Here is a 14,033-nt window from a genome sequence, read left to right as displayed (position 1 = left end):
GCAAAAACTCGTGGACTGATTTCGCGTCCGTGTACCCGGAAAAGGAGGGGACCTCCATATTTATCCGCGGGCGCGATGCTGTCGCCGATGCTACCGATGCTGCGGCCTGGTTGGCGCCAGCCACCGAACCGAGCTGACGGGCCAATGCGGCAAACATCTCAGTCACCTGCCCCATTACGGCCGCCGCGTCGGCCGTCTCACTACCGGCTGCCCCGCCATCCAAAGCCGTGGCTGAAACATCCTTTCTGGGAGGCATAGTTCGCGCTAACTGTCCGGCCGCACCGGCTAACTGCTCATGGCAACAAGAACATTCACATACACAACAATCTATCTACAAACACGCGGAAATACACAACACAAAACGCCCGAAAACTACATAAATAACACAAAACCCCTAACAAATTTACAACACTACACAAGTCGCTACCCCGCGAACATTCCGCCTGACCCGCTCCTTAACCCTATCGGTCCGGCGTGGCCCTGAACAAAGAGGGCCTGCCACGAGTCTGGCTGCACGTCCCAAAATCGGCAGAGAAATCGTCCACAAGGTGTTAATTAAAGCCGCACGCTGGGCGCCATTATTTGTGGGCAATTCCTCTGCGCGGGGGCGCACAGGCAGTCACTCGAGGCAGGACTTTGTACAAAGGGTTTATTCTCACATCAGGGGGGCCGGTCGTCGTCGTGGCAGCTGGGTCAGGTGGTCCTTTCGGCAGGGCTGGTCCAAGAGCAAGAGACCGCGAGCCTCTCCGGTCTCGCCTTATAAAGGCTTTCTCCTCGCCTCTCTCCCCCCGCCCCACCACTCGGGAAGAAGGGTTCCAGACTACCCGCGGTGAGCGGCGCGGGATTTGACTTGCCCGCGAGCAGACCCTACAGACGTGACCGCATGTTTACGTTGAAGTGTCACACGGACGAGTGGAAGCTGGGATAATGCCCTCGGTGCACAATTTTCAGCCAGTCACTGTCTCGTAAGTATCTCCAGCTGTCTAGTCCTGCCAACCAGTGCCGTCCTTAGCTTCGTCGCCATCTGGCAGAACATCGAGAGTTGAACATTTCTGGCAGCGTCGTCAAGCTCATCTACATGCTTCACCTGCTCGCAGTGAACTTCTGAGGGGTGCGGAAGCTAGAACGAACTCTTCACGAGGAGCGCTTAACGTATCCAGGCTGAACAACGCCGCGAGGGAGATGGATGCCAGGCCCACGTTGGGAGCATTCAATCTCGAAGACATGTACGTGAAGGTGGCTGCCACGCGTCAAAAAGCCGGCTCCTTGTAACTTTGCCTACACATGTGCCGCTAGCTATACCACCTCCACATTTACGCCGTCGTTAAACAAGCGGGAAGAGGAGTACTCTTGCTGTTCCGACCAGGATTGACGACCTTCCAGTACTCGTGCCAACGTTTCTCGCAGCCAGAATCGCTCGAAATTCCAGGCGGTGGAAGCGTAGCCCAATTTTCCAGATCGTCGACGCACAGTGCTGCATGTGAAATACATCCTAAAGCCGAAAGCATGATCCAGCTTTATCTGCGCATCCAACCTTTTGTACCAGGACAGTGTGCTCCTAGGCAAGTCTGTCTACATTTTTCGATCTATTTTTCCAGGAGGTTCCTCTCCGGAGGACCTGGGAAGCAGTTCTAACCTTTGAAGGCTACACACGAGAGCCCAGCCACCTTGTTCTCCAAGTCGACTAGGCTCTTGGTCAACTGGCGACATGTCATGTCTATCTCAATAGCCCTGCTCTCATCCAGCAGTTGCCATTTCCCAATATTTTAGTGCCGATCCTCACACACACTATCCAACCCCTTTTCATGGCTGTTTCCTATACCACGTTACCGAGCTTTGCCTGCCGTGGCAGCACATTAAATGCAACTTGCCGACTCAGTTGACTTGGGATAAACGCTATCTCGTTGCGGGCACTGGAACTCCCTTCCTGCACCGTGAACAAGGCCGAGTCGCTGAAGATTCTGGTTCGAGGATGCGAGAATCTGGAAGAGGTGGACGTCCGGCGGGAGCGCGACTCTCGTTGAGAATCCTTGTGTGTGAACGCTGTAGTCCACAGAGGACTTCTTCGAGGTGCTGGACGGAAGAAGAACGGCCGGCCTTGCGTCGGCTGCTGCCGAGCCACGTTCATCAGTCCGACAAAACCACGGAGCCGCAAATAAAGCAATCTCTAGACCTGCGTTTTTCACGGCTCACTAACTATGCAGGCCGCGGAGTGTTGTCCTGCCGCCTCCATAACGTTTTTTTAAACGGGAAAATAAACCACAATTCATACACATCTAAGCACAGCGTTTCTGCTTGTTACGATCCCTTTTGTGTCTTGATCGGGGCTTGGAAAAACATTGCCTTCGAAAACACACTCCAATTTACCCAGGTCGCGATACCAAAAGTATTCTGCTCGTGTATTCAATCACACTAAAGCAAGGCGGGAAGCATACACGCAGGACATTGATCGTTCCATTAAGCCTGACAAGGAACGTCCCGGCTAAGTCGATGAGGGAGTAACGCTTTTAGTTCGAAGATGCTTTCTGATCTTTGAAATTAATACACAAGGAAGGCTCATCGCTCCTGGCAGTAAAACCCATAGTGAAATTATCACATAAAGAGTGGTGCACACAGAAATAAACGATAAATCGTCGCCTATGTTTTCACAGGTTTTTGGTTTCGTGTGCCTCCGACGGCCGCTCTATTCCGACAACACAGAGTTCTCTCCATTAAGTCCCTACGAACAAGAAGGCGGCAGATGACATCTTGTGTTTGTCTTATTCACAGACGAAGCCTTTTTGACCTAGACTGCCGAATGAAGAAGTAGAGCACAGCATTTCATTGTAGAGCAACCAGAAATTTTTTCACAAGAAATATTCACTCCCCGCGCATCGTGGTTTTGTGTAGAAGGTGGGGAGGACTCGCCGGTACTTTCTTTAACAGACAGTCACTGCAGTATTGCATTCTGAAATGCTCAAGAATAAGTTCCTTCCCGAAATGGAGGAGAAAAATGTGCGGGGGTCTGCATATTTAAGCTAGACGGGGTTACGGCTGAATACTTTACAAGGATCCGAAATTGGCTGCACAACTTTTTCGCAAACATGTCATTGCCTACCCTTTCGCCTTACTGCCTCCGTTTCGATTTTTTGTATAAGGCTATTGAAAAGTCAAAAGCCGTGCCGAGTGCGAAAGCTACACCGCACTGAAGCGGTGCATTGGTGATGTGTGATCAGTAGTAAGGGGAGCTATGAGGGCACCGGCGGGCTCAGGGCCTATGCAGAAAGTTCGCAGAGTTATATTGCCGGCGTCAGCGGATACTTTGAGGTGTAGGCGCTTTCCTGCTACTTACGGCATCCAGACCAAACATTTGCACACGGTTATTTTCTTTCCTTGTTCCTTATTCGAGACAACGGGTACAATTGCTTGAGGAGGGATAACAAAATGCCCGAAAAGAGTCTGACGCGGCTATTGCTTCCTGACAGCACTCCCAGCAATCGAAATCTCCAACTTACCATTGCCCATTATTGCCAAACATACACCAAACGCGAGCTCGTTTCCGCTATAGTACTGATTTTTTACGATGAAAGAAGCTTTGGGATAGATGAGTGTCAAAGATGTATCATTGCTAGAGTCGTTGGCCAATACCGAGGCGCCAGTAGAAGTCATAACTACGATACAAGCAAATTTATCATGCTGCTGCTTGATTCGGCTCGCGTGGCTTCTGCTATATCCGCTGCTGAAGGCGTCGCGGAAATCGAGCATAACTTTATATTATTATGGGACGGGTTCGCAGTAAAGGGGTGTCCATACAGTAGTTCCTTTATTACGGTGCTGGATAGTTCCGAAGCGCCATCAGCTGCGGCATCAATTCAAAACCAGCTAGGCTTAGCGACGACCAGGGCGCCCGGCGCTCCCGCAGACGTCGTCGTTGCCGAAAGCTCGGCTTTTGCGCAGGCATTCTTTCGCTGCTCGAATATAAGAAGCAGCCTTTCTGATAGCATGGCTGTTTCGTCTTTTCTGGTGCGAACGGGAAGTAGATCGAGCCTGCTGGCCGGTCGGCCAGCCTGAATTCCGTCCGGCGGCGTCATAAAAATCAGCTTAAGATTGCTTTTGACGTAAATCATAAACGCTGGAATAGAGAATTATGAAAATCATTTCATTTTTGGGGATCATTGATCAATACCGAGTTGCTCGTAGAAGTAATTGCTGTGATACGAGCAAATTTCTAGCCGGAATCGCTTCGCAGCTGCCGCTAGCCCACCGTAGCGGTGCGGCCTGCCTGGCGCCCGCAGCGGTCCGCTAGAACCGGTGCCGACGCCGACGCGGAAATTGACTATAATTTTAACGCGACAGCGTTAAGGGCCCCGTGTCAAAGAAAAGCCGGTGTCGTCGTCGGCGGCTTTGGCCGTGAGTGAAAAACCCCTCTTCGCTTGGCGCTCAAGTAACCCGATCACACGGCGCCAACTAAAACCTCCTCCTCGCAATGTACGCCACTGCCTCAACAGCACGCGACGGCAGCGCCTCCCGCTCGTCTCGTTCGGGCGCACTGGGGCCGTGCGGGGACGCAGGAATCACGCGGTGAGCGGCGAACGTAGCGCACACCGAAGGCGCGTTCACCGCGAAGCTTGTGGCTTGCTGCCCCTTCGTTTGGCGCAGAAGCTATGATGGCGTTCGTGGCATTGAGTCTGTTGAGAGCCTGGAGACTCAACGGGCTAGGCGTCGCGCCGAATGGGCAATGGCGTTCTGCGGACTCCCTGACAGGCTGCGACCGGCTGTCGCGTCCCACTCTTAAAGGCGAAGCTTATGCGTCCTCCAACTTCTTAGTTAATTTTGAGGTGATGCTGTGGTCAGCAAAGCGATATTCAGAGCGGACTTCAGAGCATATAGTACTCAGAGCATATAGTACTAGGTTTTCCATGGTCCCTAGTTCGAATCCTTTTGAATCGCTCCGTCCTCCGTGGCGTCGTGGATATAGTAATAGGTTTTGAATCCCGAGGTCACTAGTTCGAATCCTCTTGGGTTAGAATTAAGGTTTTCTACTTATGCATGCGACATGCCGCGCGAGGTTTCCGCATTTTTTGCGAGATTTTCAGGTCTCGTGTGCTCAGGTTTAACTCCACCTTCTTGCAAAAGAAATCACGTCGAAGACCGTGGTTATTGTCGGCGTGCAGACGGCGGTGTACTTACTAGTCGACGAGGAAGGTACACAGCTTGTTGATAACGGCCTGCCTCTGTATGAAACAGAAGGTATGTAAGTAACATATGTGAAGCAGATCGGAATCGTTCGTAATGTGTGAATTTGTTCGCATCACCTAGACTGGGCTGAGGTTTGTAGAAGGCCTATGCGTCTGTATAGACGACAGGCCAGAGGACAGCATCGAGCCCTCCGACGCAGCCATCGTTGCCAGCCCACCACCACTGGAGCCATTCGTGACGTCCCACCAATCTTTCCGGAGCCAAACGTTGCCGGTCCGGCTGATCTCGAGCCACCCGAGGAGCTGTGGGCGAGGGCTAAAGTCCTCGGGTTGATTGAAGCGTAGAAAACGTTTCGAGCAGACCAGGCGAACCGCCTGAAGCCCCAGCGCATCATGACCCGTGACCCTCAACAAGGATTTATCTGCTAGCATCGTGACCTCCTCCCAAGTTCTGGAGGCACCGTCGGAACAATGTCCTCTTCAGAGTGCGTCGCCACAACAATCGGTCAGGCCACGACAAGCGGAGGTGTCCTTTTGAAGAGTGAGTCGTATGCAGCCCTGAATATGCATCCACGTAATGTCTGCAAAAATTAACGCTTGCGTTTGGTATGTTTTTCTCTGTCGGCAGAAAGAATTTTTGTGCTTGCCCTACCGATGAGCGTGACACAAGTGAATCGCTTGTGCTTAAAGTTAATTACACTGGCCGTAGAACATGATACAGCCAATATGAGAACCCCCCATTGAGGCAGAAAACATCTAGATATATCGAAAGCTTCGCTGTATAAAGCGTTTCATTGTGCACAAATTGCCAAGCCAGCAGGATCACAGTCTGTTGCGTGCTAACACGAGCAGGCATGAAACTTGGGTGGTTACCTGCTACTTCCTATGTCCAGATAGCTGCAGAGGCCTTCGGCGGAAGGCACGCAGTACAGCTTCCGTGCCTTCTTGGACCGGGCCTGGTGCGGACACCACAAGGGTACTTACTGTTCATTCGCGCCTGTTGCGCGCGCTGAAAACCGATGCTGGTGTAAGTGCGCAACTATAGTAGCCTTCTCGTCAGAAAGGACCGAATTTGAATTCATCGAGATTAGGACACTGATATTACATAAAGCTTAACACATTACCAACCTTCACAGCAGACATAGTACCAAAGGACCTGAGGCACCATTCATGTGCTCCTGGTGTATGCTACCATTGGCAAAGCAATGCAAAGGCTATAGCACTTGATGTAGTGACAACTGTACAGTGTGCGACACTGCCATCTCGCGCGCATGAAAATGTTGTCATTCTGTTTTCACTGCCGTACAGGCCATTCCTGGACCGAGAAGAGAGGGCGAGGGGCTGCTGAGGACAATGACACAGAAGACGGCGCCGATGCAGTGAGCACTGGTCGCCAATCTAGCCAGAAGCCCTCACAAGCCACTCCTGCTCGGAGAAGGCGTTTCAGCGCAAGCCAGGACATGCTGGCCTCGCTGGTGCTACCACTAGAGAAAGCAGAAAGGAATAAAAAGGGGAGGAACCAGGATCGTCTTGCTGCTCAAAGGCAGGCAGAAGAGCTCCGCGACTGCCGTTGCAGGGAGCATAATGCTCTGCTGGAGAGGGTTGTGTCTGCCATTGAGTAGGCTCCTGGGTCTCCAAAGGAGCAATTTATTTTATGTTCTCGGAGGGGGTTATCCACATCTAATGCATTTTTTGTTTACATGAAGGAGATGAAATTCTGATTCCTTTTGCACATTAAGTTATATATTCTGCAGGTCGAAGATATGTGTTCAGTTGTGTTTAGTTTTTTTAAAATAACTTCTAGGTATGAGGCTTCTTGTATTGTTATGACTATGTACATTTTGATTATTGTACGCAAACAGAAATATATGTGGTCTGTGTAAGAAGTTGTCAATATGTACATCATGAACATCTCCCCCACGCTGTTGGATACATCTCAGTTGTGTAAATGCAGCCGTGCCTTGTTAATATTGTACCGAAGACTTGCCACATGCGCACTGGCACAGCAGAGAATACTGCACAAGATGGCTGGCTCGTCCACACGCCCACTTTGTCCTCGCCGTCTGCTCTTACTCGTGAGCACGCGGCATTACTCGTGCCGCAGCGGTGAAACATGATGGTACCAGTGCAAAGTGACCGCAAGTGACCCGGTGACCGCAATGTTCTGGCGGAAAGAAACGTGAGCCTTCTGCTCGTGAAGGTTATCTGCGCTGCAATAGTGCTTGTTCGCTTACGGAATCGCTGTGCGACACACGTGCTTACTAGCTTCGGGACCAAGTTTCAGCCCATTGCGAAAGGAACGGCCGTTCCATAGGTTACCGGCTTTGTTCAGCCTGCTGAAATATGTGCTCTGGAATCGCCGTCGCCAGCAGGACTAGATACAGCCATCGTTCTGTCAGCCGTAAACATCTATCCCGGCTTGTCGGCGGGTCAGAGGCAGCGCCTGTTAGACCTCCTTCGGGATTTTGCCGAGTGCTTCGCCACGTCCTCAAAGGTACGGCGGATCCCAGTAGACAAACACCGCATTAATTTCGACGAGGATATAAGCCCAATATCCCAGCACCAATACCGAGTGTCGCCGATGGACCGAGAGTCTATACGGAGCCGAGTACAAGAAATGCTTACTGACGACGTAGTCCATCGTAAGTGTCGGATATATGTTTCTTTCGTCCACCTGGACTTTCACTGTATTTATTTTGTGCGATATGAGCAGTGCTATTAGGGAAGTATCGTTTACTTGGTGAGGATTTCACTGCTACATATCAGAGGTAGAGAACGTTACGAGTGCGAATACAGAATGTATTTTTGTCACAAACAACGTTCACTAATCAGCTGTAGTCATCGCTACAATTAGAACGAAGGTCTGTGTTTGCATGTGTGTATAATTGTTTAATGCTTAACAGCATTCTAAAGCAAGCTGCTGCGATATACATTTGAGCATCTGTGTGTAGACGTAATGCACCCTGCCGCGTTGGCTCGGCGGTTAGGGTGCTTGCCTACTCGACCAAGGGAGTCGGATTCAATGCCGGTTGCAGCGGCCGCGTTTCAATGAAGCTGCAACGTAAGAGACTCCCATGTGTTGCGCGGTATCAACGCACGTTAAGGAACCCCACATGGTCTAAATTAACCCAAAGACCTCAACTATGACGTCCCGCATAACGTACGTGTTGCTTCGCAACGTTAAACCTCGCCAATGTACGTGAAATGCTTCTTTGGCATACATTTCTATTGCTGCCATAAATGTGCGCTCAAGCTATCGTTGTACTCGCATGATACTGTCTAATACGACTAAAAAATACATGAAGTGACTAACCATCGCAGTGTGTGACCTTTTCACTGTTTTTTTCCCCACAGCACTCAGGAACTGGAATCCTGGTATTTCATTGCTTGCATACCACTGCACTATTAGCATGTAATTACAGATTTCTGCTTTGCTAGATCAGGTGCGTATGCCACTTGTGCAGTGTATTGTTTGCATGGTTTCTTGCATGAGCTGAAAGCAGCTTTCTTCCTACTTGTGGTTATCCAATACATTGTAAGCATGTGCGTGTGAGTTTGCTTTCTAGATATGGCATGCACATATTGCAGTAACGCTGGTGTGCTTATGATGTGTGTCCTTATGTGGTCAATGCATTCATGAAAATAGATGTGCATACTTTGTCTAAGCTCTGCATGCTGTCGTGCAGTGAAAGTAGTTTAATTTTTAGGCGTATATAAACGTAATAGCGAGATGGAGTGCACTTCGCAGGCACTCCGAAGCATGAATGGCAGTTCAGCAGTCCCACTGCTGTTACTCCCCTGAGGAGCAGAGCCGCTGAGGGTAACGAAAAGGGTTGAACCTAAATTGAGCACAGTACAGCAGGCTATGCAAAGGGAAATGATAGGTCTAGCGGTAAGGGACAGGAAGAGAGCACAGTGCGTGAGGGAACAAACGTTAATAACAACGTAGTCAAGTCACGGTAAAAGAAACAGGCGTGCGCAGGGCATGTAATAAGGAGACAGTAAAGGTGATGGTCGTTAAGGGTTGTGGATTGGATTCGAATAGAAGGCCAGCATAGAAGGGGGCCGATGAGGTTAGAAAGTTTGTGAGGATACAGTGACCACAGATGGCACAGGACAGGTTTCATTGAGGAGATATGACAGAGACCGTTGTCCTGCAGTGGGCGTAGTCAGGTTGATGATGAATAAAAATTGAGTGCTTTTTTTTTCATTCACTGGCTCTATATACACAGCCACAAAAAAAATTCCGCACCACTGCATACACTAAATGAGATAGTCACAATGGTCCCATTTCCACAAAAGACGCCCTCGTGGGAAAAATATATAGTGTTGTTCACTTGTTTCACATCTGACATATGTTTTAGGGGGGGGGGGCACTGTCTTAGGCCTATTTTCACTTTATTTCATCATCATCATCAGCCTGACTACACCCACTGCAGGGCAAAGGCCTCTCCTATGTCTCTCCAATTAACCCTGTCCTTTGTTAGTTGCCGCCACTGTATCCCCGCAAACTTCTTAATCTCATCCGCCCACCTATCTTTCTGCCGTCTCTTGCTACGTTTGCTTTCTCTTGGAATCCACCCCGTTACTCTTAAGGACCCTTAAGGTCCCTTTGTTTAGTCCAATCCTAATGAAACTCTCTTTGCTCGCTTTCTTAAACCAATTTCAATTTATTCATAAATTACAGAGTTCCCAATATAAATCGTTTTAATTAGTCATTTATTAGTACCTCAGCGCAAAAGAACGCGTCCATAAAAACTAATTTTTAATCGTTGACTGCATAGTATGTTACGTGAGGAGTGCAATGATCAAAGCCATTTTTCCATTTTACCCTAATTAGTAACTCTACAGCACTTCGAATATCAACATTCTAGGTGTAAATGTCATGCATCCAGAAACTTTGCAAATTAGAAATTTTTGAAGCGCGATTGAACAATTTTGCTTTGATTATTGATACACTGTGCCTTCAGCTTCCCTTAACAAACAATATGACGTCTCTATCTGTCCTAGATGTTGATATAAACATACTAAGACTACCATGTTTTCATGCTGTTAAATTTTGTGGCCCCGCACAGATTTAGCCTATACCATTATCTGAATTTAATATTATGTTGAAAATAATGATTGCCTGAAGGAAAAACTGTACAGAGGTATGTAATTTTTGGAACATTATTTTTTGGTCAATTTTTAGTCTCAAAGACCAGTGTCCGCCTCTTAAATGGAATGTTTCTTTGCTGTAAACAGTACGAAGCGAACCAAAATACAGAACACATGGACACAATGCTGATAAGCAAACTGAACTACTGCCTCTTATTTGTAAGTTGGCGTAATATAAGACAAAAATTAAGTAAAAATGTGTGCATAGAGCCTCGACCAAGAATGCCCTTTAGTGGAAGGTCAAGTTGGTAGGCCAGGGACCAACCAAAGAATGCAGACGCGGCTAACCTGGGTCGTCTTTTTTGCGCAGGTTCTTGCTGCGTGCAATGAGCCTGTGACATTTCAAGAATTCCACATTGGCAATCTATCACCAATCTTCAAGCTTCAGCAAGTACAAGTTGCGTCGCTCGACGGCAGTGATAGCTTGCGGGCTCGAAGAAATGCCTCGAATTTCGGACATTTTCCTGTTCTGCAAAGGTACGTCGGAGCAACATCGTCGTCACCCGAGCCGTCCGGCACCGCCCCTCAAGCTTTTTTCATCAGTGGGCAAGGGACCAACCAAAGAATGCAGACGCGGCTAACCTGGGTCGTGTTTTTTGCGCAGGTTAGTAGAAAATGAAGTAGTCACGAGTTTAAGAGCGATTCCTTGAGTCTGGTTATACTCCCTTGCCCAGGGGTGTTGTGTGAATGTGTCGCGAGTTGTTTTTGACTCTTGTGCTTTATTGTTCTTCTGTTAAGTGGGGATATTGAAATGAACCCTGGCCCTGGCCCTGCGGTTTCTGAACAGCTGGCAGCTATTCTTGACAAACAACAGGAGGCCTCAAATGAGCTTAAGTCTATGCGGGAAAGCTTGGAAAGTCATGTTGCTGAACAGAAGGCTGGCTTCTGTTGAGTAGAAGCTGCTGTCATTTTCAGAGACCACAGAAAGGGTGGAAGAGTGTGAGCGTCGGGTTTCGAAGTTCAGTGAGCAGACTGAATTTCTTCTAAAAAAAAATAGATGATCTTGAGAACAGAAATCGACGCAATAATTTGATCGTTTACGGAATCGCTGAATCTGCATCCGAAACTGTGGTATCGCTCAGGTATGTTGTTTTGACAGAAATATTTGAAACGAAACTAGGAATAAAAGTAAACAGTCTTGAGCGCATACACAGACTGGGAAGAAAGGGGCCAGACAAAACGCGCCCAGTGATAATGCGGTTTTTTGATTACAATGAAAAAGTGGAGCTTCTGAGAAATGCAAAGAAACTAAAGGACACTCATTATTCGTTGTCGGAGGATTATTCATTCAAAATTCAAAAAATAAGAAAGCAGCTATGGTCGCCCGTTAAAGACAGTCTCCCGCCTGAAGATAAAGTGTATCTCAAGTACGATAAGCTAGTTCTCAACAAGGTGACGTACGTGTGGGATGAGGAAAGAAACGAAAGACGGAAGCTTGTGGGGCCCGGTGCAGATTCAGACGACCGCATTGCAAAATATAACGAAAACAGGCTTTGCCTGAAAATAATTGAGTGAGAACCCGGCGAATGGCCGCAAACGGGGCATCCAAATGACCAGGAAATAACACTTGTCATCTACGGTTACTTTCTTTAAATGTGCAGAGTATCGTGAATAAAAGTGTCGGATTTGAAGCGCTGCTCTATGACCTCGGCCCGCATGTCACGCTGCTGAGGGAGACCTGGTTGCACGCCGGTGTGCTCGATAATGAAATCATCATCCCATCGTATAAAATATTTAGATGTGACAGACAATCCCGAGATGGTGGAGTTGCTATTGTAGTTAAGGAGAACATTAATGTGACAATTTTGCCAGCTATTCCTAAACACGAAAGCATCTTTTGTAAAATTGATTTTTACGGCAATTCTATAGCTTTAGGTGTTGTATACTGCCCTCCTACGGCAGATCTTGCATTTCTCGAGCAACTATACGATTATGTACAACGTTTCCGGGGCGAGCACGTAAAGTTTTTCTTAGCTGGGGATTTTAATTTGCCGAACATCGATTGGTCAACCGTGAATACGATGGGCATGAAAGTTAGGCACTCAGAGATTCTTTTGAACACTGCATTTTCATGTGGTCTAGCTCAAATTGTTACTAACCCTACCAGAATAACTGCAACCACTAGGCATATTATTGATTTATTGCTTATAACTTCCGCTGTCAAATGTGACACTGTTGATGTCATGAACGGGCTCTCTGATCACAACGTAGTATTTTGCACCTTTTCCTTTGAAAGGTTTTCTGGCAAAAGCAAGCCTGTGATTGTTGTAAAAGATTTCAACACGGCAGACGATGGGAGCATCCCAGACTATTTAGAAATGAATTTAGACGGTTTTTATGTTGACGTAAATGTGAATGTTTTGTGGTGTAAATTCAAACAAATTTGTCTTCATTGTATTGTCATGTTTGTTCCTGACAGGATTAAGAAAAAGAAACAAAACCCCTGGGTTACGAGACAGATAATACACGTGAAAAGAAAGCTTAAGAGAATGAGACGATCAGGTCGGTCTCGAGACCCTGCTATTGACACTCTAAGCGCAGCGCTGAAAACTGAGGTCAAAAAAGGTAAGGACACTTTGTTCACTATAACTTTAGGCAATTTCATGAAAGAAGCACCAGGCAAATTTTGAACGTATATAGGTGGCAGCAAATCCAATAGTATTTCGTTGGTGGTTGTCGGCTGCCCAGTCTCAGAGGCAAAACCAGTTGCCGATGAATTTAACAGGTACTTTCAATCCGTATACGCCCAGAAGAATATCCATCTTGTTACCGAGCCTGCTGGGTGTTTTTCTTCTATGCTTGATGTCATTGTGCGTCGGGAAGGTATTTTAAACTTGCTCCTTAACCTTGACGCTAAAAAAGTCAGCGGCCCCGATAACATTCCTACAGTTTTCCTGCGCCGTTACGCGGAATGGATTTCGCATTACTTGTTCCTCATTTTTAACGCGTCACTAGCACAGTGTTCCCTTCAGGCAGACTGGAGGGGTGCTCGCATCATTCCCATATTCAAGTCAAGTGATCGCCTGATTGTATCCAATTACCGTCCAATTTCCTTGACCTCAACTAGTTGCAAAATATTGGAACATATAATCTGCCCACACTTGACCGTATTTCTCGAAGAAAAACTGTTATCAGACGCACAGCACGGTTTTCGGCGTGGTTTGTCGACTTTAACGCAGCTGCTTAGTGCATGCCATGATATCTCACTCGCGATTAATAACAAAGAACAGATTGATGCTATATTTTTGGACTGTGCGAAAGCATGTGGTATAGAGCCTCATAATAAATTATTACAGAAACTTTACGACATGGGAATACATAGCAGACTATCGAGGTCATTAGGGCTTACCTAGAAAATAGGTATCAGTACGTCCAAGTTGACAAGTACTGCTCGGGGGCACTGCAGTTGACATCAGGGGTACCACAAGGCTCGGTTCTGGGACCGATTTTATTCCTTATTTATGTTAACGATATCGTGAAAGTCATACACAGTGATGTTAAGATAAAGCTATTCGCAGATAACTGCGTTCTTTACACCTCGGTTAAATGTGCAACTGACCCAATTAAACTTAACAAAGCCCTTGCTGACGTTTCAGGTTGGTGCGCAAATTGTAACATGTTTTAAACGCTGATAAGTGCTTAGTCCTCTGTATATCCAGGAACAAAACCGTTTTACCACATTCTTATTCTGTAAATGGC

At 47.5% G+C, this 14,033-nt stretch overlaps 1 protein-coding gene across 1 annotated transcript in view; it reads left to right on the top strand.

The window, feature by feature from the left end:
• Positions 1 to 6,799, top strand: part of LOC149343959 (uncharacterized) — a 62,882-nt gene extending 56,083 nt beyond the window's left edge. The window contains exons 14-15 of the mRNA XM_089547110.1: positions 5,116 to 5,229; positions 6,486 to 6,799. Coding sequence (XP_089403236.1) covers positions 5,116 to 5,229; positions 6,486 to 6,799 — 428 coding nt within the window. The remainder of the gene's footprint in view (positions 1 to 5,115; positions 5,230 to 6,485) is intronic.
• The last annotated feature ends 7,234 nt before the right edge of the window (positions 6,800 to 14,033 follow it).

Source organism: Amblyomma mixtum, chromosome 5, assembly GCF_055824585.1.
Source record: "Amblyomma mixtum isolate Tamu chromosome 5, ASM5582458v1, whole genome shotgun sequence".
NCBI lineage: Eukaryota > Metazoa > Arthropoda > Arachnida > Ixodida > Ixodidae > Amblyomma > Amblyomma mixtum.
Note: the sequence above shows the minus strand (reverse complement) of the source record. Positions and strands in the feature narration are given on the sequence as shown.